This window comes from Miniopterus schreibersii (assembly GCF_964146895.1).
Source record: "Miniopterus schreibersii genome assembly, chromosome: 14".
Lineage (NCBI taxonomy): Eukaryota > Metazoa > Chordata > Mammalia > Chiroptera > Miniopteridae > Miniopterus > Miniopterus schreibersii.
This window is the reverse complement of record NC_138114.1, coordinates 43,498,620-43,519,922: the sequence shown is the minus strand read 5'-3', so window position 1 is coordinate 43,519,922 and position 21,303 is coordinate 43,498,620. Positions and strand designations below refer to the sequence as shown.

The window sequence follows — 21,303 nt, the reverse complement described above, 5'->3', positions numbered from 1 at the left end:
TTTTTTATGGACATTTTGCTCATTTCCTATTTTCTGCCACTATAAATAATGCTGCAATTAACACTCTCACATCATAATAATTGTTATTAAAAGCATGCAACAATAATTAGTCTCTTTTGGCACTTGGAGGCATTTCTGCTGATTTGTAGATCAAATCCACCCAGGTATCTGGTACTTTTTAAACCTATGTACCCAGGCTTTGCCCCCGTAAGGGTTAAAACACTAGCTTCCTGCTCACACACCTCCTTGGCGTCCCACATGTTAGAGATCCACTTGTAGTAACTGGCAGTGGATTCCATAAGGCGAAGCTGAGAGGATTTGTAAGTAGCATTTCCCAAATTTACAAGGTGAGGAAGGTCATTTCAGGCAAAATGACCTCAAGAGCAAGAGATGACCTGGGTGAAGGGCCACCAGGGCAGTTTTCTCAAGAACAAGCCATGGTGTCAGTGCCTGGAAGCCTGTAGAATCAAGGAGCCCTGGGGTAGCCTACGTGTCTCCAGTGCCAGTGTGACCCACCTATGGGCATCACCTCCTCCAGTACAGAATCGGCCTCAGCTTCAGGCTGGGAGGAAGCACAGAGGCATCCCAAGTGCAAGGTCAGCCTGAGGGTGGTCCTCCCATAAATGTTACTCCCTGGACACCTCGCTCCGGCACCCTGTCCCTACAGCGGAGCACGCCTGTGGTCATGCGGTCAGAATTTGAATTGAATGGGGGGGGGGTCTCGGAAACAATCGTTTCTTGTCCGTCAACCTAACCAGCAAATCTCCCAACATCACCTTTCTGCGAGTTTAGCTGAAAGCATGCAGGCAGACCTTCCCTTTCCTTTTGTAATTTTTAATGCCTCACTTTATAAGAGGCTCTGCTTGCCACCAGCCCTCAGTCCTGGGTCCATGGAGGAGCCTGTGAGCACAGCCCTGCCGTGTCCTCACTGTGAGCTCCCTGCCTCTGTCGGCCCTTTGCCCTCACACCTCCCATAAGCCGTTCTGTGGACAGCAAGGAGGCGGTACTGGGCCTCAGCTTGTTATGGATGGAGAATTAAATATAATGGGGCATGTTTTTTGGTGAAAACAGTTATTTAGCATGAAACAAGGGTTTTAATACAACCTCTGCCATTTCCCATTCTTAGCAAATATCTTCCTTTCTTTGAGCCTTAGTTTTCTAACCTATAAAGTGTTGCCATTTGCTTTTGGGGTAAACATAATACTGTATGTGAAGCATACAGCAAAATGCCCAGCGGACGGGAGTCACTTTACCACATGCAGATGCCATCACCAATAGGCATCAGCTAAGAGCTTCTCTGCAGTACAGGAAAAAAGAGGGGGGATTCTTTTTATTGTGTATATATAGACATTTATTTAATACTTAATAGTTACTGCAATACTGAGATCTAAGGCATATTCAGTCTCAGCCTTTGTGGGCTCATCTGTAAAAACAGAAATAATAACCTGCATAGGCTTAGAAAGCCACATAATTAGAAACCACTGGGCATCAAAACACGTCTGTCCCTCAACAACACTAAAGCAGAGAACGCCTTTACCTGATTAGTGAGCAAGTTCTTTTGTTTCAAATAGAATGAAATCAGTATTCATTTGTATATTTTCTTGTATGAAATAACCCCAAATCATTTCTCTCTGTTTCTCTGCCGGTGTCTGTGTATATCTCAGTTTGCACATACACAAGCCCAAGCTCGTCTAGTTGTACTTATATGTGGTTATATCTTGTTTATACTGTGTGGGATCCAGGGAATGTGCTGAACATTTAAGCTGCTAAATTAACTAGGACATTGCTTGTTTCATGCCAACCATAAAAAATTCTGTAAATATGAAATAAAGTGGGCATTGGGCTGGTTTATTCCAAGAAGCCAACATAATCTTCTCAGGGGACAAATTATTTTCTTGCTATTAAGCTACAGATATTTCTAGATGTGTTTAAAAAAAAAAAAATAGAAGACAAAAAAAAAAAGGTGTGCATAGAAATTTCTACCTGTGGAGTTTCTTTAGAGGAGCCATGAATTCCTCCTGGAGGAATGTAAAATGACAGCTTTTATTGTTCCTAAGGGTTAGTTTCTCAGTATACATCAGGGATATTTACTCAGGAAGCTTAAAAAATGATTTGAAAATACCGTGATTTCAGTATATATATGAACATTCAGTGGGCCCAGGAAATTAGTAAATATATGTATGTATATTTCCTGGACCCACTAAATGTTCATATATATACTGAATTTGTGCTATTTTTATATAAATTCTTGCAGCAAAATAGTAATCTTTATTCTGTCAGTATGCATTTGGAATATATTTCAGTGCTTTCTCCAAACATTCTCCTCCCTACATCAGCCATGGAAACACTTAGACCCTGGCTAGCTTGCCATCACCCTGGAGTTGCTATTTCCAGCGGCTTTGGGGGCTGTGGTTTTTACCCAGGTGACCACATTTCTGTGCCTGGTGGGGATTTCAATGTTCAGTTTGATCACCTTAGTTTGATTTATTAATGTGTATCATGGAGAGTAATTGGTCCTCAAAGCAGTGCATGTGTTTGAAGTCCACAGAAGGACATCGCTTGCATTATTTACTGTGAGACTGCAGGGGCTCACCAAGCTGTTTCCTAGCAAAGCCAAGTGCACTCTCACAGTAGAGACTCCATACCGGTTGCCACCAAGTTGACTCTTCAGAGTACCTTTCTTGGCCGTGGTTTTCCATATTTTCATGGATGGAATTGGGGCTGGGAAATGAAGAAGGCGAATGTCACTACATGAGGGCTGGGCCGTGGACCTCTACTTGAAACCGGAACTGTACCCTTCATGAATAAGCCCACAGTGAGTTCGAATGATTTTAAGAAAGGAATTAACATGAACAGATTTGATTTTACGATAATCTTGGCAATGATAGCATGGCTTCTATTTTCAAGGAACTTTCTGGGTAATAGCAAGTAAATGTTTAATTACTTAAAAAATATTTTTGTACTAGGTATTGATATTTTAATATTTGTTAAGTTCTTACAATGGGCCAGACTCTATTCTAAGCCCTTTTGAATTCATTATCTCACTTAATGCTACCAGGAGCTTCATGAAAAGTTCCTGTAATTTTTCCTATTTTTATAGGCAGAGAGCCCAAGTATTGGAGAGAGTTCAGGTAAATTTCCCACCTCCATATAGTACGTAAGAGCCTGAATTTAAACTCAGGCAGTTTGATCCTACAACATTTTAAGCCCCAGGGCAGGGGTCTATAATTCTGTATGCACGCTAGAACCACCAGAGGAACTTAAAACACATTGATGCCTAGAATTCTCAATTAAATCATAATTCCTGGGGTGTGCTCTTGACATTCATTTATTTTATTTATTTTATTTTTTAATACGTTTTTGTTGATTTTAGAGAGGGGGAGGGAGAGGGAGAGAAATATCAATCAGCTGCCTTCTGGACGTCTTCCACTGGGGGTTGAGCCGCAACCCAGCGTGTGCCTTGACCGGGAATCAAACCGGCAACCTCTAGGTTCACGGGACAGTGTCCAACCAACTGAGCCACACTGGCCAGGGCGTTATTCATTTATTTTAAAAGTGCCTCCCAGTGACCCTATAGAGCGGTCAGGGTTTCTGTCCTCTGACCTAGACTATACTGTCACCTTAACACAGACTGAATAGTCATAAACATCTGTATTCCACCCAAAATCATAAGATAAAAAAGAATTCCAAAGAACTACTAAATAGTAAAATAACAGTTTTACCCTCACAAAGAAAATCTATGGCAAGAAGCACAGAAGCGAAATGAAAGAAGGAAGAAGTGAAAAGGAAAGGGTGACAGAGGAGTATCCAGATAGGAAGGAGGGACATAGTGGAAATCGGAGTTATTGAAGTAAGACAGCATCTACTGATGAATGGTTGGTAATATCAAAGGCACACTTGCAGAATGTTTCCTTTTGGTAATTGAACAAAGACTCCCTTGCCATTAGAGATCGCTTTTCTTCTGGGTAGACTGAAGAGCGCTTTCCTCACTCAGTGCATCCCAGTAATATTCGGAGCTTAGGTCCAGCATAATCACAAGTTGCCTTGTTATTGTGGAGGTAGCAGCCCCATTTAATAACATATTAAATGCATTATTCATTTATGTAACTCAGACCCAGGGACAGCTGCTGGTATGAAAATAGGAGCATTCTGTATTGCAAAAAGCAGGTGTGTGCTTACTTGAGTAAATTAACTCTGTATTTCTGCACAATTTTCTTCCAAATTTCCGGGACAGATCTGGTAGGGCTAATGCGATGCCATTTTCATCCAGGAAATAAAATGGTTTCAGAATGGTTTTTAATGAGCGTTAAAAAAATTACCAAGTCTTCTCTGTGGCAGAATCCCAGGGGGATAGATCCGTGCTTTGGATTTAAGCAGGACTCCTGTTGCTACAGGATTCAGGACAGCCTGCGGCGGTGATTGGTCGGAGCAGAGACAGACAAAAGGAGTGTTCCCAGCTGATGATGGCAGTGGCGATGGTGAGCCAGTCACCAAGGCGGTCACAGGTGTGCTTGGATGCTAAGTGATTAAAAATCATAATCTGACTTTCGTTTGCCTAGTGCCTTGCCTCAAGCACACAGGGAGTTTTTGATGCACAGTTAAATTCGCTGGGATGCCACAATTCCTGTGTGACCGTGACGGCTGTTTTCTTGCCATCATCGCTGGTACCAGAATGCTACCATTCTCCAGTGTCAGCACCTCTCTTTTTCCTCCTTTCTCACACTTGCCATTATTTTCTCTTTTAGCCGACATACACTGATAAGCACGTCCAGTGGATTTTTTAAAATTTCAGATGGGTTGATGTTAGAAATGCTCAGACATGCCAATGACCGATGAGAATGGGTAGGGAGCTTAGTGCAGGAGCAGGGCTTTGGAGGCTGCCTGCTTGTGTGCTAGGTGTTAACCCTTTAGGTGCTGCATTGTAAAGAGAAGCAGGGATTCCAGAGATAGGGATCAGCACAGCTGGGTTGGTGGGTGAGGTGCTTAAAGGGATGTTTCAGCATCTAAATTGGTCCAGCCTTCCCAGTGTGGACCTCCTGACTGTCAGGCTTGTCTGTCCAGGGCATAAGGATGCCCTCAAGGAGCTTAAAGTTCACAGTCCTACACGAGAAGACAGTCCTACAAGGCATAAATGATTCCTGTCAAGTCAGTCATAAGGATTCCTTTAAGGGTTTAGAGGAGGGATGGTCTTGCTCCACGTAAAGAATCAGTACAGTGTAGCGGTAAAAGCAGATGTGTCCTAGAGACACATTGTCTGGGGTCGTGGCGGTGTCACCTTGAGAAAACTAGTTGACGTCTGTGAATCTTAACTTCTTTATCTGTATATTAGGGGTAAGAATACCTTCCTTATTAGGGGTACTTTGAAGATGAATGAAAAAAGTCTTGTTAAGAACTTGGTATAATAACTAAACTACAACACAGTAAGAACTCTCTAAATATGAGCTGCTTACCATCTAACTAGTTTACTACCCCAGTGAGGAAGAGACGGGATTGGCTGCCACTGAAAGCTCGGGCAGCGATGGGGCATACCGAGGACACTGAAGCAGCAAGAGCAAAAGAAAGCCTGTACTTTCAGGAGGGTTGGCAAGAGAGGTGTGGCTAGAGCAGAAAGGGCTTGTTGGGGAGAAAGCATCTAGGAAAGTAGAATGAGGTTAGCTTGGGGAGGGCTTCTCACACAAGATTATGGGATTTGCGACTTATCCTAAGGATATTTGGAAGATGTGAAGGTTGTTAACGGGTAGGACAAATAACAATAGTATTAGTAAAAATAATTGGGAACATTTCATAACAATCTATTCTTTCCCTAAACTGCAAAGTCCCTTGCAATATATATTACTCATTGTAACCCTTAACTATATAGCCTTTGAAGTATCTCCTAGGTTATCCGCATATATCTCTTCAACTGGATTATAAATTTAGTGAGGGCAAGGACTACATCTTCCACTGTTCTAATGCATTTCCCACAGCTCTCAAGTGAAACGATTTATTGATGGACTTAATGAATGAAAGAAGTATATTAAAGTGCTATTAATAGGTACAATAGGTTCTGTGATGACTTGTCTTCCTGTTTGGCGCTTGATGTGAATTAGCTCAGAGCAACAGAATGCCGTTGTTGATAGCCCTCAGGGCTAGGCAGCAGGTTCAGCTTTAAAAAACGGGAATGATCTGAATTATAAGGAGCTGGATTACAACCTGAGCTTTCCTCCCTGTAGGTATAGGAAGGTGGTTTCCAACAACTGCACTGATGGCGTGAGAGAGCAGTACACCGCCAAGCCCCAGAAGTGTCCCGGGAAGGCCCCGCGGGGGCTCCGGATCGTCACGGCTGATGGGAAGCTGACTGCAGAGCAAGGGCACAATGTTACGCTCATGGTGCAGCTGGAAGAGGTAGGACGGATTTCCATCACCCCTCTACCTTCCGGAGCCGGTGATTTTTCCTAAGAGATCATGGTTTTGTTTATATACTGTATCTTTGTGGTTTTGTTTGATATTTTTTAACTTTGCTATTTAAATTTTTATTGTCTCCTACTTTTAGTTTCTTGCTGTTGTTGCGGTTATCATTTCACTTTCTCTGATACATTTTTTTCATTTATTTTCATTTTAGTATTTCCCTCAAGAACTTTGCCAATTCGTAGTCACACTGTATAAGAGGTCAGATTTCAGGTTCCCTGTGGAAGTCTAATCGGAAAATGTTGGCGCAACAGCCCTTATGGACTTACAGGACTGGGGGGATAACGGTTGGTTTCGGGGCCTGCCGAGGGAGCTGGGCCTGGTGAGGTCACCTTCCAGAGGGAAGGGAGCACAGAGAAGCAGCGCAATGTCCTGTGCTTTTCCCTCTCTGAGTTACTTGACAATTATCTAAGTGATACAGGCAAAAAAGAAAGCAGTCCCTGAAAGGATTAGAAGGTAAGCTTAGGTTTTTGTTTTCTTTCTAAGAACAGAGTAGAGCCTGATCTGAAACAGGAACTCCCTCCTGGCCAGCTCCAGCCTTTGTACAATGGAGTATTCCCTCCAGGGGCAGAGGCCAGGCTCCCTTATCTGTTCAGCTTTGCTTTCCATGTAAGATTATCGGGGAACCTCAAAGGTGGCTGAGAGATGTGGGAACAGATTGGGGAATCTAGTTCTAAGATATGTAAATTCATGCCTCCTGGGCACAAGAAAGGGAAAAAAATAACAAGTCAGTTCAGTTCATTCCACTCCAGTGAGCAAAGCCACAACAGCAGGGATGAAATCCGCTGCCTTCCGCTGTCAGACTCGGGCCCCTTGAAGCTCTTGTCGACTGGTGCGGAGTCCCAAGCCCGGAGGCCTGCGCCCACATCAGGAGGCCCCGGGGGCCTCACGTTTGAACATAGGATTCTGTGCTAATGATTCACAGCTCCTCTTGTAGGAACAACCTCAGTTTCTCTATTAATCTCTGGATTATAGGTGTGTGAGCATGGGTGATGCATGGGATGAGTTGCATAGAATAAAGAAAAGCAGGCTGCCTCTGAGTAGCTGGCTGGCACTGCAATATGACACCCTAGCAAGTTAGATGGGCCTCATTTTTTGAGCACTGACTGTTCCAGGTTGTGAGTGCTTTTGGGGATTATTTCATTTAGATCTCAGGGCAACCCTATGCGAGTAGAGATTATCATCATTGTCATTTTATAGATGGCACAGCTGAGGCACAGAAAGGAAGGTGACTTACCTAAGACCACAATGTGACTAAATAGTAGAGCCGGAAGTCAAATCCAGGCTCCATGGCATCTTGCCTTTCTATTGTTTTTCTATAGTGGAAAGAATTTCTGGGAAAGAACTTTAAGTAGTTTCTAAGGCTCCCTAGAAAGGTTTGGCTAGGGGCAGGTGGTAACAGAGATCCAGGAGTAGAAAGAACAGCAAAATTATCTGTGTCCCAGTCAGGCTGGCCTGTGGCTACTCCTATATATTAGTCACTATATAAACCAAGATTTCCCCCCGATTGTCTGAGAATGTCCATGGCTTGGGATCAGTTCATTACAAACTATTTCAACAAAGAGAAAAGTCAAATTATCTCCTGGGTTTCCCCCTCTGTGCAAAAGCACGCCTTTATTGAATGGCTACTGTGTATCTGGCATTGATTGATCCATCTAAAGAATATTGGGAAACACAGGTTTTGAATGCAGCGCTCAAGGAGTTTTCCACCCATGTGTACTAAACTTCTTCAGGCTGTAATATTTTTTAAATTTAATCTAGAACAAAAACAAACAAAAATCCCTGACATATGTCACTGGCAGCACTAGAGTCTCCATGTCCTCAAAATCTCTAAGAGCCTGTTTCTCACTTGACTTCGATGCTCCTAAGTTTACTTTGGATATAGTGTCTGATTCATGCCCCATACCTAGTGCCTGTTCTTCACAGCAGTAGGGTTATTAATGCCATGCTTCTGATGCCCTAAAGCAGCAGGTCCTCCAGGTGCTGGAGGGACCCAAAGGCCTCTGCTACACTCTGCTATGACACTACAGTGTGATTAATGCAGAAGTGGACAGAAAACTCACCTCTTCAAGTTGGTATAATATTTTGTCATTTTGGCACCAATGATTGCCCCCCTGTGTCTCATGGTTTACTCACCTTTCTCCTGCAGGCTTGTCTTCTGTCTGGGGGGCTAGCGGCTGATGCCACCCTCCTTTCTTTGCCCACAGTTACTTGCATACAAACCCCTTCATGTAGGTTCCGTCTCCTGTGTACGTCAACCAAAGCCTTCGAGACCTGAGGAATCTCCTGTCCCACCAAGAAGTTAGACTTTGCATGTGTGTTCATTTGTTCCTCTACAAATATTTTATTAAGTCCGGTTTCTAATCATGTAGTTTTCATTGATGAGTAAACATAGTTCAGTTTGTGGAAATACATGTTTTGGGTTAACTAGGACCTCTGATGTATCAAGTTTTAAATAATCTCAGCACATGAAATAGAACATATTATGTATTTTGTGTCCATTTAAAACAAAAAGCAAAACTAATTCACTACATTATATTGTAATAATTTTTTAGCATCCCCCAATAAATTATAAATAATTTTTAAGGTAGGAATCTTGCCCTTCCCAGTTGCAGCTCTAGCATCTCTACTCACTATGCTTGATGGATTGATAGGAATTCAAGAAATGCGTGTGGATTTGGATAGACTTCCAGAGTGTTCACAAAGCCCAGACTTAAAAGGAAAAGACTCTTAAAATTTGAATAACATCCAAAACCTATTAAAGTATTGCTCTGAAACCTAACTCCCTTCCTTTATTCTGTACTAGTGTATGTCCTAATTCTAACAAGAGCATCAATGAAAACCTTGCTAAAACCAGAGCAAAAAAGAAAACTTCATATTGACAGGAGATAATCGAAGGCTAGGTACACGATGCCAGCTTGTAACTCCATGTGCAATGGTATGTACCTGAGTCAGAATTTTGCAGATTTTGACATGTGCCAGAAACAGAATCCCTTCCTGCAAATAGCATGCAAGGCCACCCTCCACATCTAAGTGACAAAAATGACTCCGTAGCACAACTCCTTCAAATCCTATAGCTTGGCTCACCTGGTGTATTACTCCAAGAACCACATAACTGTTGAGGTTGATGAAAAGGCTCACTGTCGGGAACCCCATCCCTGCTGCTTTTATATTATCTCCAATATACTCTAATGAGAGAACCTTCATTAGAAGCAACAGGGTAAAGGAGTCAGTCTTGCTTCCATTCTAGACTCAAGAGGAAAACACACACACACACACACACACAGTGCATTCATGCATCATTGTTTCCTTAAGGGAAAAGCACAGTTGATCAAGGGACCAACCTAGAGGAGAGAGGAGGAGTCCATAAAATTGTGTCTAAGAAGACATTTTCCAATTACACCCGAATTGTAGGAGGCTGATTAAAGGTGTTTTCTGAGACCCAAGCATTCAGCGAGAGGTGGCATCACTCTGTCTGGAGACTTGCTGAAGATGGATGTCCTCTGGACCACTAACGAGCATCTAATGAGCCTATAGACTCTCAAAGCGATAACTCGGCTTCCCAGAGAAATCCAATGCAAGACCCCGAAGGCACAGGATGGATGGTGAAGGGCCTAATTATTCTTAAGGACTCAACAAAACCAATTTGGAAGGCGTTCATTTGAGAGGACTGCTAGGCAGAAGTAGTCTCTGCATGTTAGGGGAGATAATTAAATACGTCTTAAATAGCCGTAAGAGTAAAGAGATGCAATTCGCTGCATAATTTAAGACTTTTAAATTAAATCTGAGGCAAGAGACTGAAATGAAGACTTTGATCTGTATCTCATTGTTTTAATACTTTCATTTACATACGAAGACTGAGACTTAATAAGGAAAATTCACGAGTATCATTTCTGTGAGATTTCACTTCAAGACACGAGAAGGTTGTGTCCTCGTGTGATGGCTTTCAGTGATCTGTAATTTCACATACATCGAAAGACTTATGGCAGCATGGAAGTGACCACAATGTAATAACTCTTTATAAATATTGCAGGAGGCTGCCAGCCCCCCGATGGTAGAGAAGATGATTCTTGCCGAAATTTTCTGTGAGACACTCTTTGGTTGAGTCCCTGAAAGAACTTGACCTGCCTTTTCATCTTAAGAATTGGGGCTGTTAGAGGTGGCACAAAGAGATAGCAGGCGGTGCTGTGTCTAGGCAGGTATTCCTCTCTAAGCCGGCCCTGATCTGAGTGAGAAAACTCAGCTCTTTTCTCCTTCCACACAAAGGAGCCCTGGCTGATTTCAGTGAGCCATGGGGATTTAAGAGGCTTTCTCTTCCATTATTCCTCGCTCCATTCAGCTTTATTCTCTTTGACTCTAGAAAGGTAATTGAGCCACTTGATTTCTTCTCCCTTGTTGCCTAGAGTTAAAAAGGAAAGAAGGAAATGAGACAGGCAATATAGGTTGTCTTTAGCCAGAGGCCTAGTGTCTGAAGTTCAGGTTGGATTGGTTCTCAAGTCCTTCTAAGGCTCCAGTTTTCTCTCCCCTGTATACTGGTCCACAGACATTGGTATATTGCTGTTCCTTAGGGTTTCAGGGGCTCGATGTTTGCAAAGGACTTTCATTCTGCCTTGACAAGCAAAGAGAGAATCTGTCCCGTTACTGGGAGTTTCAGTTCAGTGAACATCCCAAGCCAGTGTAGTGAGGCAGCCTCAGCATTCAGCAAGAGTAGCACCTCTTGGCCCAGCCGGCAGGGCTCAGTGGTTGAGCATCAACCTAGGTTCCAGGAGATCGAGGTTCGATTCCCAGTCATGGCACATGCCCGGTTTGAGGGCCCAGTCCCCAGCGGGGGGGGGGGGGGGTGCAGGAAGGGGCCGATCAATGACTCTCTCATCATTGATGTTCCTCTCTCTCTCCCCCTCTCTCTGAAATCAATTAAAAAAATATTTTTTTTTTTAAAAAAAGAGTAGCACCTCTTGGAAGGGATAACAAAGAGGACCAGAACTTACTTGGGAAGAGAACATGCATGTGCAACTTCCTTTTATCATAGACTGGCGTGCCCTGGGCTAGGAGGGCTCAGTTTACTATTGTAAAAAGGAAGGTCCAATACAGGTACAGCAGTGATTCCTGTCTAGAGTCATCATACTCCCTGTCAATCATTCACATCCACAGGGCTCTTTACAGGCACATCTTACTCTTCCATGGCCTACAGTGTCTGGCATGTTGCACTGGGCTCTTCTTGCATCATTACTTAATGAAGAGTTGGACGCATGCTTGCATTCCTCCATAGGGTTTTAGTTACTGAAGCTTACAAAAGCTCTGGCTTCTCATGTGAGTGACTCCACTCTTTAGCACCCACCTGGGAATGAGCACAATAGAATAGGTGGAGTGTCTTCTGTGAACCAGTAGTAGGAGTGATGAACTTGGAGTTAAGAAGAGCTTGGTTCAACCTAGTCTTGTGACGCTATGCAAATCTTAACAGTCTTTCAAGTCTGACTCTTCTAGGGTTGAAGATGAAATGAGATACTATATAGACAGCGGTTGGTATTATTTTTGGCACAGTCGGGTTTCAAGAGATGTTCTCTCTCTTCTCCCTTAGTGACCTAAAGGGGATGTTCTAGAACAATCTTACTTGCACACTTTATGTAAGAAGCCACATGCCCAAGTTCAACTGGAATGAGTACAAGGCAGATAGCACTTCTGTCCATACGCTCATGTCCACAGGCTGATGGGATCTCTTGTTTGACAGCCAGGGTACATTGTACCCAGGTTGTCTCCTTTCCTGCTTCTGCTCAAGACCTCGCTAACCTGAGTCTACATCTACCTCCAGAAGGGGTGGCAAGGCATTGGTGGGCTACTTTTATTTCATGCTCTCCCCCCTGCCTAAATATCTTTAGCCATGAGAAGAAAGGACTGAAATATCTGATTTTTGTTTCTGTCATTTAATGCAGCTTAAGGATATTTTTAACCTTACTTTGTTGTCAAAAGAGCATTAAAATAACAACAGAAATCCAAGACTAAAGTTGGCTGTATGGTATCATCAATGTAACCAATATCTGTGTTACCTTCTGGTTAATTCCCATACACTTAACCAATATTTAAATATTTGTAGTATTCGTAGAGACAGAGTAGCATGGTTTTTTTGTTGTTGTTTTGCTGTTTCTTGTGCTATACCACACTCCACCCCCTTTTAAATCAGGTGAAATCTTTATTTGCCCTTATTTGTTCCCCTTTCTCTTAGGCCTGGTGCTGTCTCTGCCCCTCACTTCACTTCACCTCGCCCTCAGTCAGTGTTACCAGGATGGGTTATATCTGCAGGCACCTTCCTCTCTACAAACACACACAGGCTTATAGTACATACACTGTGATATTTGCTGCTTATTTCTTTCTTGCTTTCACAAAAATAGGTTTTCCTGTAGTCATTTCTCTACAATGTACTTATTTTTGCATAAATTTAAGGTCCCTTCCAAGACTGAATTGTAGCAACGCCTGAGTCAGGCCCATGCTAGGGGTCTGCAGGGACCAGGCTCTGACACGTGAACCCAGTGTCTACCTGTCCTGGGTCCCTGATGCCGTCAGGAGCCTCTGGGAGCCTCATTTTGGTCTGAAGCTGTCCGCGTTGAGTTACTGCATCATTTGTTTTCCCATTTTTCTCTGAAGCCACGTTACAGGAACTGATAGGTTCACACACCTTTCCTTCCTCAGGTTAACCTTGGCTCTGATGTGGCCGTTTGATATATTTGTTTTTCTATTACAGAAGCAGTGGTGCCCTCGGAGAATCCCACATGGATTTCATTTGGCTCTCCTGCCTTTCTCGGGCACTTCCTTCGAGCTAGTTTTCTCAGTTCTGTTATCTATATGAGGGCATGTGACTAAATGGCATTCGATCTAAAGAATTTTATATGACAGTCTAGGTATTTGCCAGCCTAGGTTCTGTTTCAGGAATGATGACTTGTGATTTATTAGCTGGAAATTACTCTCAATTATACACAAGATTTTCCCCATTACTAATTCCGAATACCTGTCGTTCCCCATATTCTATGTCTTCTTTGTGATTTGAACATGATACCGCTTCACTAGAGGGAAGAAATAAGAAGGGTATATGGAGGGAGAGTTGGGGATCTTGCTTCCCGGCAGCTGTCATCGGTTTGGCTCAAACAAACTCTTATAAAAATCCTCCCCTGCCAAAAAAGAGTGGTGTACGGAGTTCCTGACAACTCACCTTTCCACTTGTGAGCAAAAGTGTTGTCAGAGGAGAAAACAAATCAGCAAAGCCAGGAATAGAGATGCCCTGCCTTTGCCATCCCCTTCTTCTCACTCTGAAAGGTATCACAAGTAACTTTCAACCAAAGAAGTTCAACAAGGACTGAGCTGCATGGGTAACATTAAACCACAGATCATCTTAAACCCTTTCTTAAGCCTCGTTAGCTGTGGGGCTTTGGGCGTCTTATTTAGCCTGTCTCTGACCTAGTTCTTCTGGAATATCAAATAGGACAGACATCTGCCCTCGCTGTCTCCCAGGATTCCTAACAGCCAAATGAGGTAATACATAAGAAGGCACTCGGATGAGCAGACACGTTAGAGATGCACAATATTCAAAATTTATTGAGCAAGAAGAATCCTCTATGGGCACTGTATTAGGCCCTGAGAATACAGTCTTTAAGGACACATCTCAGTCCATAGAAGTTTACACACACTGCCCTCATCTCATCTGGCAGCTCGTTGACCTGGAGAAGTGGGCATGGATCGTGGAACTTCTGTATGTCCTTATGTACCAGTCACCAGCAATGGTTCAGGTCTTCATTCCTGGCTTTATTAATGCACCCTTAGCACTGGGCATCGTAAAACATCCTGGGGAAACTTTACCATCATCCCAAAATAAGAACAGCATCAGCTTGCCCTGGACTGTATTCATCGTCAGATGAATTCCATTACAAGAAAACCTAACATTCAAGAATCTGAACCTGAAGGCCTCAGCCACTGGTGGGTCCCAGCATCCCTTATGGACCTTCTCAGACCACAGCTGGGCCCAGCATCCTCCCCAGAGGCCCTGAGGCAGGGGGTGGGTTTTGGGTGGTAGCTGAACATCAGCATGTTTCCTTTTAATTTCTTTAAGAGATGCTGATACCAAAGGCTGAGATTCACCGATTTCAAAACTAATAAACTGTGGGAGTTAATTTTGACAGGAAGGTGCATGTAATTTCCTGTTGCAACTCATACTTTAATGCACCATCATCTGCCCCAAACTCCCATAATTGGATTCCCAGAATACTTGCCTCTTTCTAATTTATCCACTGTATTGTAGCCAGGGTGATCTTTTTGAATTAAAAATATCAAGCCCTTATCCCCCAAGCCCCTGCTTAAAACATTTTAATGGCTTCCCAGCTCTTAGGAGAAAGATCACGATCAGAAACCTGAGCCACAAGTTCTCAAACGTTATTTTCTCCCCTCCAGTCTCGTTTCATAACATGATCCTACTGTGTCTGTATCTTCAGCCTCCTTCAACTGTACCACCCACTTCTGCCACAGGGCCCTAGCATATTTGTTTCCTCTGTCCTCATTGCATTGCATGAGCTCCTCACCTCCATTGCAGTCACTCGTGTCTTTTCTTTAGGCTTCCTCGACTCAAATATCACTTCTTCTGGGATGCCTTCCTTGACGTTCTCAATCAGATCAGGTCTTCAATATGCCACCTCTCCCTATTGTACAAACTTATAATGCCGTGCACTCTCCTTCATATTAACCCCTTAACTTTTTATTTGTGAGATTGTTTATTTAAAGTTCATCTGTCTCACTAGTAGTCTGTATGCTCATGAAAGCCAAGACTGCACCTGTTTGGTTTGGATGGTTATATCTGTTTTTCTCATTTAGGGCCTCACACAAGGTCGACACTCAAATACCTACCAGTTGGGTGTTTGGTTGGTTGGTTGGTTGGTTGGCTGGCTGGCTGGCTGGCTGGATGGATGAATAGCCTGAGGCCTGTTTAAGCCAGGCCAGCTTGCCTGATCAAATGGTGATCTAGGACTTCAGCAATCTTCCCTTTGCCCTGTTTCTTATCATCTAAATGGAGTTGGCATCCTTGCCTCAGGTGGTAATTACAGCCCAAGGAATTCAGAAGCTGATGTCAGGTGAGCCCCAAAGTTATAGAGTTACAGTAGTATTAGGCTGACCAAGAACCTGAGAGCCCCTGACGGCAAAGGCTTGGGATCCAGTTTGTTCCACTTGAGTGGGCAAAGCTACAACAGCAGGGGCGAAATCTGCTTCCTTCAACTGTCAGACTCAGCCCCTTGATGCTCTTACATCCTACTGCCGAGCACCAAGCCCAGGGGTCTGTGCCCACATCAGGAGGCCCTGGTCTCACAAATGGTGATGCCCTGATGTCTACTCCGTCCCCACAAGAAACCCTAACCATCTCTCTCTCTCTCCCTCCCCCTTCCCTTCTCTCTCAGAAACTACAGGGTGTCCCAAATATATACACACTCACTTTGACTAATTATAAAGGCAGTGTTTATTCAGGTACATTTCATTTTCAAAATTGAGCTATCAGCTGTTAAAGTGTGTATTCATGTTTTGTACACACACCCTGTATATTGTTTGTTTGATTCCATGGTTCACTCTAGCTGCTCCTGATACCTCCCTGAGACACTTGTCCCAAATAATGGGAGTGGATTACAGGATGGGCTTTTCTTCTGAGGTTGGCTGGCAGCAACTCTGTTGAAAATCCAGAAAACATGGGAGTGAAAACTGACCAGAAAGAGAATGAGAAATCGATCAGTCCAAGTTGGTGTCCAAATGAAGGACAAGTCAGCAAGAATGGTTGACATTTGTACTTGTTAGTGAAGGGAATTCAAGTATTTGCACAATGTCTAGGCTTGTGGATATCTGTTCTGTAATTTTGAATGGAGTTTCTTTCCCACCCTAGGGAATAACTTTTGCCCATATCCTTACGGGGAGCTGCCGTGTGCCCCCTCACAATGCTTGGCCTGGCATAGGTCAGAGGAGCAGGTCACAGAGATTCATAGGATTCGAACTGCTTTTCCTTTCCCCGTGAATTAATCTTTTAAATGTCAGCATTTTAAACTTGGTCTTTTCAAAATATGATACCATATGAACCTTACTTAATTGAAAATACATTTCTAGTTCAAAGGTACCCCTCCTCCCCCGAAAATGGGAAAAGCTAAGAAAACAAATGACTAAACAGGTATTAAAGTGTAGGCTGTGTGTGGTGGAAACTGGTGTTTGTCAGTTGGTCTAAGAAACATTGTACCTTAAGAACCTTGACTGTAATTCCACAGGCGGTTGTTTTTTTTCAGGTCTGGGATTTTATAAGTCAGACTTTATCGGCATCTGCCTACTTGTGTGAAATTCAGAATCCTGTGATTCTGAACAAACTTTAAAAGGGGTATTGCAGGTCTTCTACACTTGCACTGTTTTTACAGTCATTTGTTTTGGGGATAGGATTTTACAGATGATTAATGACTCACACGTCTTTTATAACAACTCTTTGAGTTAAGACAGGAAGGTATTATGCCCATTTCATAGACCAAAGGAGGTTGAATGACGGCCATGAAATCATCTAGCTTGGGAATGGCCTGGAGGAGCTGTCAGTTCTTTGCCCCTGTGTGTAATGAATGAAATGCAGTCCAGAGAGAGGGGTTCAAATCCCAGGACTGCAGCTGACTAGCCTCGTTAACCTTGAGCAAGCGATTAAACCTTTCTTGACTGAAGTTTCTCCATCTGTAAGATAGATGAGCATCTCTGCTTTTCTCCCCAGACTAAGTTTCCATGAAGAATAAAAGGAGATCATTTTGATAGTAAATAATGCTGAACTATAAAAGAATTAACCATCATTTTCTTAAATAATAACAGTGTTGAGCCCAGTGTCATATCAGGCAGGAGGCAAGGTGTCTCCTATCCATTTCCCAGCATGATCGGGGAACCAGAACTAAAACAGGGGACTCGGGGGCTCTGAACACACGAGAAGTGGCCTGTGACACGCCAGGTAGGCGGAATATCTAAAACCGAGTACACCTTTTTTAATTCGCAGGGCTGAGGAGACTCTAAGCAAATTTGAGTCAGAGGAATTGACTCAAATTGGAGCTGATAGTCAAATACTTAATTTCTCAAACCTGGAAACTTTGGGTAGCCAGTGCCCTTCAGATTTGGAGAACATCCATCTTAGTAAATGCCCGTGTGCCAGGGACTGTCACAGGGATTCTGGCAAACACACAGACCCTCCCAGCTGCGGGGGGAGCCGGGCTGCCATTATTCCCGGGCCAGCAACCAGGACCGGCCCCAGCCCCCAGCCCCCAGCCCCCAGCCCCCCGGGCAGAGGCAGCCGGGCACGACTCCCTTCCCCCTGACGCTGGGCTGTTTTTCAGGGTGACGTTCAGAGGACCTTCATCCAAGTGGACTTCGGTGACGGCATTGCGGTGTCTTACGTCAACCTCAGCTCCATGGAAGATGGGATCAAACACGTCTATCACAATGTGGGCATTTTCCGAGTGACCGTGCGGGTGGACAACAGTCTCGGGTCTGACAGCGCCGTCCTGTACTTACATGTAACTTGTATGTTATTACTGTTGTTGATTTATGACATAATTTAAGTATTGTGTCCTTTTAAAATAGAATCCAAAATTGCATATTTAGAGGAAGCTTGCTAGTTAGTTACTTATTAGCAGGAGGGGAAAGGAGCAGAAGAAAGCCCAGTGGGGAGAGCGTAAGAAAGCCCCCGCCATCGCCACGCAGTTGTCCATGTCCAGGAGTTCTTTCTCTCATTTTTTTTTTCCTTTTTTGCTCTTTTTTTTTTTTAAAGTGTGTTTCCTGGGCTGGGGATGATCTGTTGTTAGAGAGAAGGTGGCATAGAGGGAAAGAGTGTAAACAATGTTAAGAAAACTACAGTGGGAAACAGTTCCAAGAAATATTCAAGCTTTTTCCCCGCTGAGGGATCTACAGGTGTGCCGAGTACCATGAGATAATATCTGAGTCATGTTGAGTAACAGTAAATGCCTTCTATAGTACATTTATCAGTTTCTCCAGATAGGCACAGGACTTGTTTAAGTTGCTAGAAAAATTGTTTACTTTAAAATGAATGTAGCTCCTTCATATGAGTGGCCTTGTTCAAATTAATTCCAAGTATTAGGCTAAGAGTATTAAGGCCAAGCAATACCCCATGCCTCTCACCTGCCCCGGGCCCGCTGAACCAAACTGAGTGCAGGATGTACTAACTGAAATATTTTTTAAGCTGCTGTGGCCCAGTGAAGGACACACTATTTAGAGACCCCCCAAGAGGTCATTGGGCTCCTGAAGAATCCTTCTCTCTCGGCAACTCTGGACCTTTCTCTCCCGAACACTCATGACAGAGGGGCTTTGAAGAAACCTCCTTCGAGTTTAAACAGAGTTTTATGGAGATTCCCAGTTTGCCAACCCCACTTCCCTCTCCTCAGTTAAAATTTTTAAATTCTTACTGTGTGCCAGGCGGGGCTTTGTGTTGAACAGGCTCTTAGATGTGTAATCTAAGTCCTCAAAACAACCTGCTGAAGTAGGCACTATTGGAAACCCTGCTTTCAAAGAACAGTGAGGTCCCTAGAGCTTACATAGCCCATTTGAAGTGGCAGACCTACTACGTGGCAGAGCCAGGTTTCAGACTCAGGCCCACCTGCCTCCCATCCCAGCTCTTGATCATTAAGGTTACTGTCACTGCCAACAGTGGCTTGGGGTTAGAGGAACTAAGTCTCCAGCAGCCCCTGTCCCCCTTCCACATGTTTGCGGATCATCCTGATAGAACGTGAACATTTAAGTTAGAAGCAGTGCCCTTGCTGTCCCACTATATATGTTCAAGACACATTTCATAGGCTCCCTTCCTGCTGACTGCCACCCCTCAGCTGGCCTATATAGACTTCCTGGAGTTGTCTGGTACTAAGAAATAATCTCAAGTGATAATATCATAGGACCGATCATAAAACTTTCAGAAACACATCACAAGCTTTGGGTTATTAAAATAACTTTTAACCAAATGATAATGCATTTGCTGAGAATGGTTGCCTGCCTAGCAGCCTGTCATTGTCCACAGTTCTGTACGGGGGATTTTTGTTAGAGAGTCGCTCTCCTAAGAATGACAGTAATTCTATTCCATGTCCAATATATTGATTTAACCACTGCCATACTCCAACCATGCGTAAATACCGATTTCAGATTCAGCAGTAGCTTTTTGATTCCATTGCTCAGGGTCTCTCATAGCATCATCCACAGCTCGCTCTCCTGGATGCCCTATGGATTCTTTCTCATCCTGAAAAAGAATCATATCCCCGAGGGGTTCCTCTGTACCCCAGCCCCCTCCCGGGTTTACTAAATGCGGGGAGGGAAAAGCAGCACAGAGCTGGCCTCTGCTCAAGACTCAAGGTTGCTGAAGCCACAGCTTCTAAAAGAAATGAGCTGCTCTGTTCACTTGCTATTTTGGGGGGTCTCATTAGCCTAGGGAAGTGGCTGTGGGATTTGGCCTTAACCTTAGTGGAAGACAATTTGTAATGGAAAGTTTTGTGTTCTGATTTTAATTTTGTTAGGCTCTTTTTGGGTTAAGTGGTTGGATTAGCATGCATCGTATAATGGAACCCCTTTCTAAGCCTGTTCTTGGGGACAAAAAGGAACTCTTTTATAGGAACTATATTAAAGAGGATTATTTTAAAACTTTCTTGAATTTACATACATGCAAAACCCACCTCATGAGCATTTCAGCATGTTCCTGAGTGCCACTCTCCTAAAAGCCCCAGTGCGTGTTACTACGCCCAGGACCCCGTCACTTATCCAGACACCTGTACCCTGATACCATAAGAGGCAGCACAGGCCGTTTCTTTCAGATTGAGAAAAGGACCTGAGAAGTACTGTGACTTTGACACTTTTAAACTACCTAGAAGTCAGAACAATATCATCTTTGATTCACACTTCTCCAAATCTCAAACCTGAAGGGTATCATGGCAATTTTGGGGGTGGGGGTGGCATTTAGAAAAATACAAAAACTGAGCAGTGGACTGAGCTGGGAGTTGGGAGGTCTAGAGCCTGGCCTGGATACCTGGCCCAGTCGTTCCATCTCTCTGAGCCTAGAGTTTTCTCTGTCACGTAAGGAATGCACATTTTGTTCCCGAAAGGTTCTGTTTAGCATAATATGCTGCACCCTGTCCACTAGTAAAGCTTGATTTTCAGGTATCACAGAGTAGCATATGCATGTGTCCTTATGGGTTCCGAGCAGCAACTCTGAGCTCAGCTTGCCAGGCCTGCCCTCTGCCCCTCTCCCTCCCTCCCTCCCGTCCACCTGGGACTCCCCCAATTGCCCGTCTTGAACACACTCCTGCCACTTCCAGATCAGAAAGGTGATTTGCTTCCAAATCAGAGGCCTTTTACTAGGAGTTGGCAAAGGTCATCAGAAACAAATGGAGAGGCTGTTCCTGCTGTAACATTTCTAGGAGGGGAGGGGCTGGGTAAGCAGTTGTAGCCTGACAGTAGAAACTCCTCAGGGAAAGTGTTCACTGTGCTCTGCTTGTTTGCAAACTAAGGAGACCCCTTTGCCCTGCCCTCCGTGGTTTGGATGGGGCAGAGAATTTAGAGAACATGCAGATTCTTGCTCAGAAAGCTGTCTTATCTAAGCCAGCCTTGCAGAAAAAAAATCACTGAAAACTGCACATGTGCAGAATGGAAGGTAAAAGAAACGAAATGGATTTTCTTCCCCCACCTCTCTTCGGGAGCCTCCTTACAAAAGCGCCCTTTGCATATGTCGCCCTGTCTCCATCTTAGGGGAAAGTGATAAGTTTCCCGAGATCTTGTGTAGCTTTGCAACTTTTCACACGCTCATTATATTGGCCAGCATATGTCACACTTGGGTTT

At 43.8% G+C, this 21,303-nt stretch overlaps 1 protein-coding gene across 5 annotated transcripts in view; it reads left to right on the top strand.

The window, feature by feature from the left end:
* SORCS1 (sortilin related VPS10 domain containing receptor 1) overlaps positions 1-21,303 on the top strand; it is a gene marked incomplete at its 5' end in the record, with an annotated part of 395,914 nt that overhangs the window by 329,956 nt on the left and 44,655 nt on the right. For all 5 annotated transcript variants that reach the window (XM_081158777.1, XM_081158779.1, XM_081158780.1 and 2 more), the window contains 2 exons: positions 6,213-6,384; positions 17,808-17,994. In XM_081158777.1, coding sequence (XP_081014903.1) covers positions 6,213-6,384; positions 17,808-17,994 — 359 coding nt within the window. The remainder of the gene's footprint in view (positions 1-6,212; positions 6,385-17,807; positions 17,995-21,303) is intronic.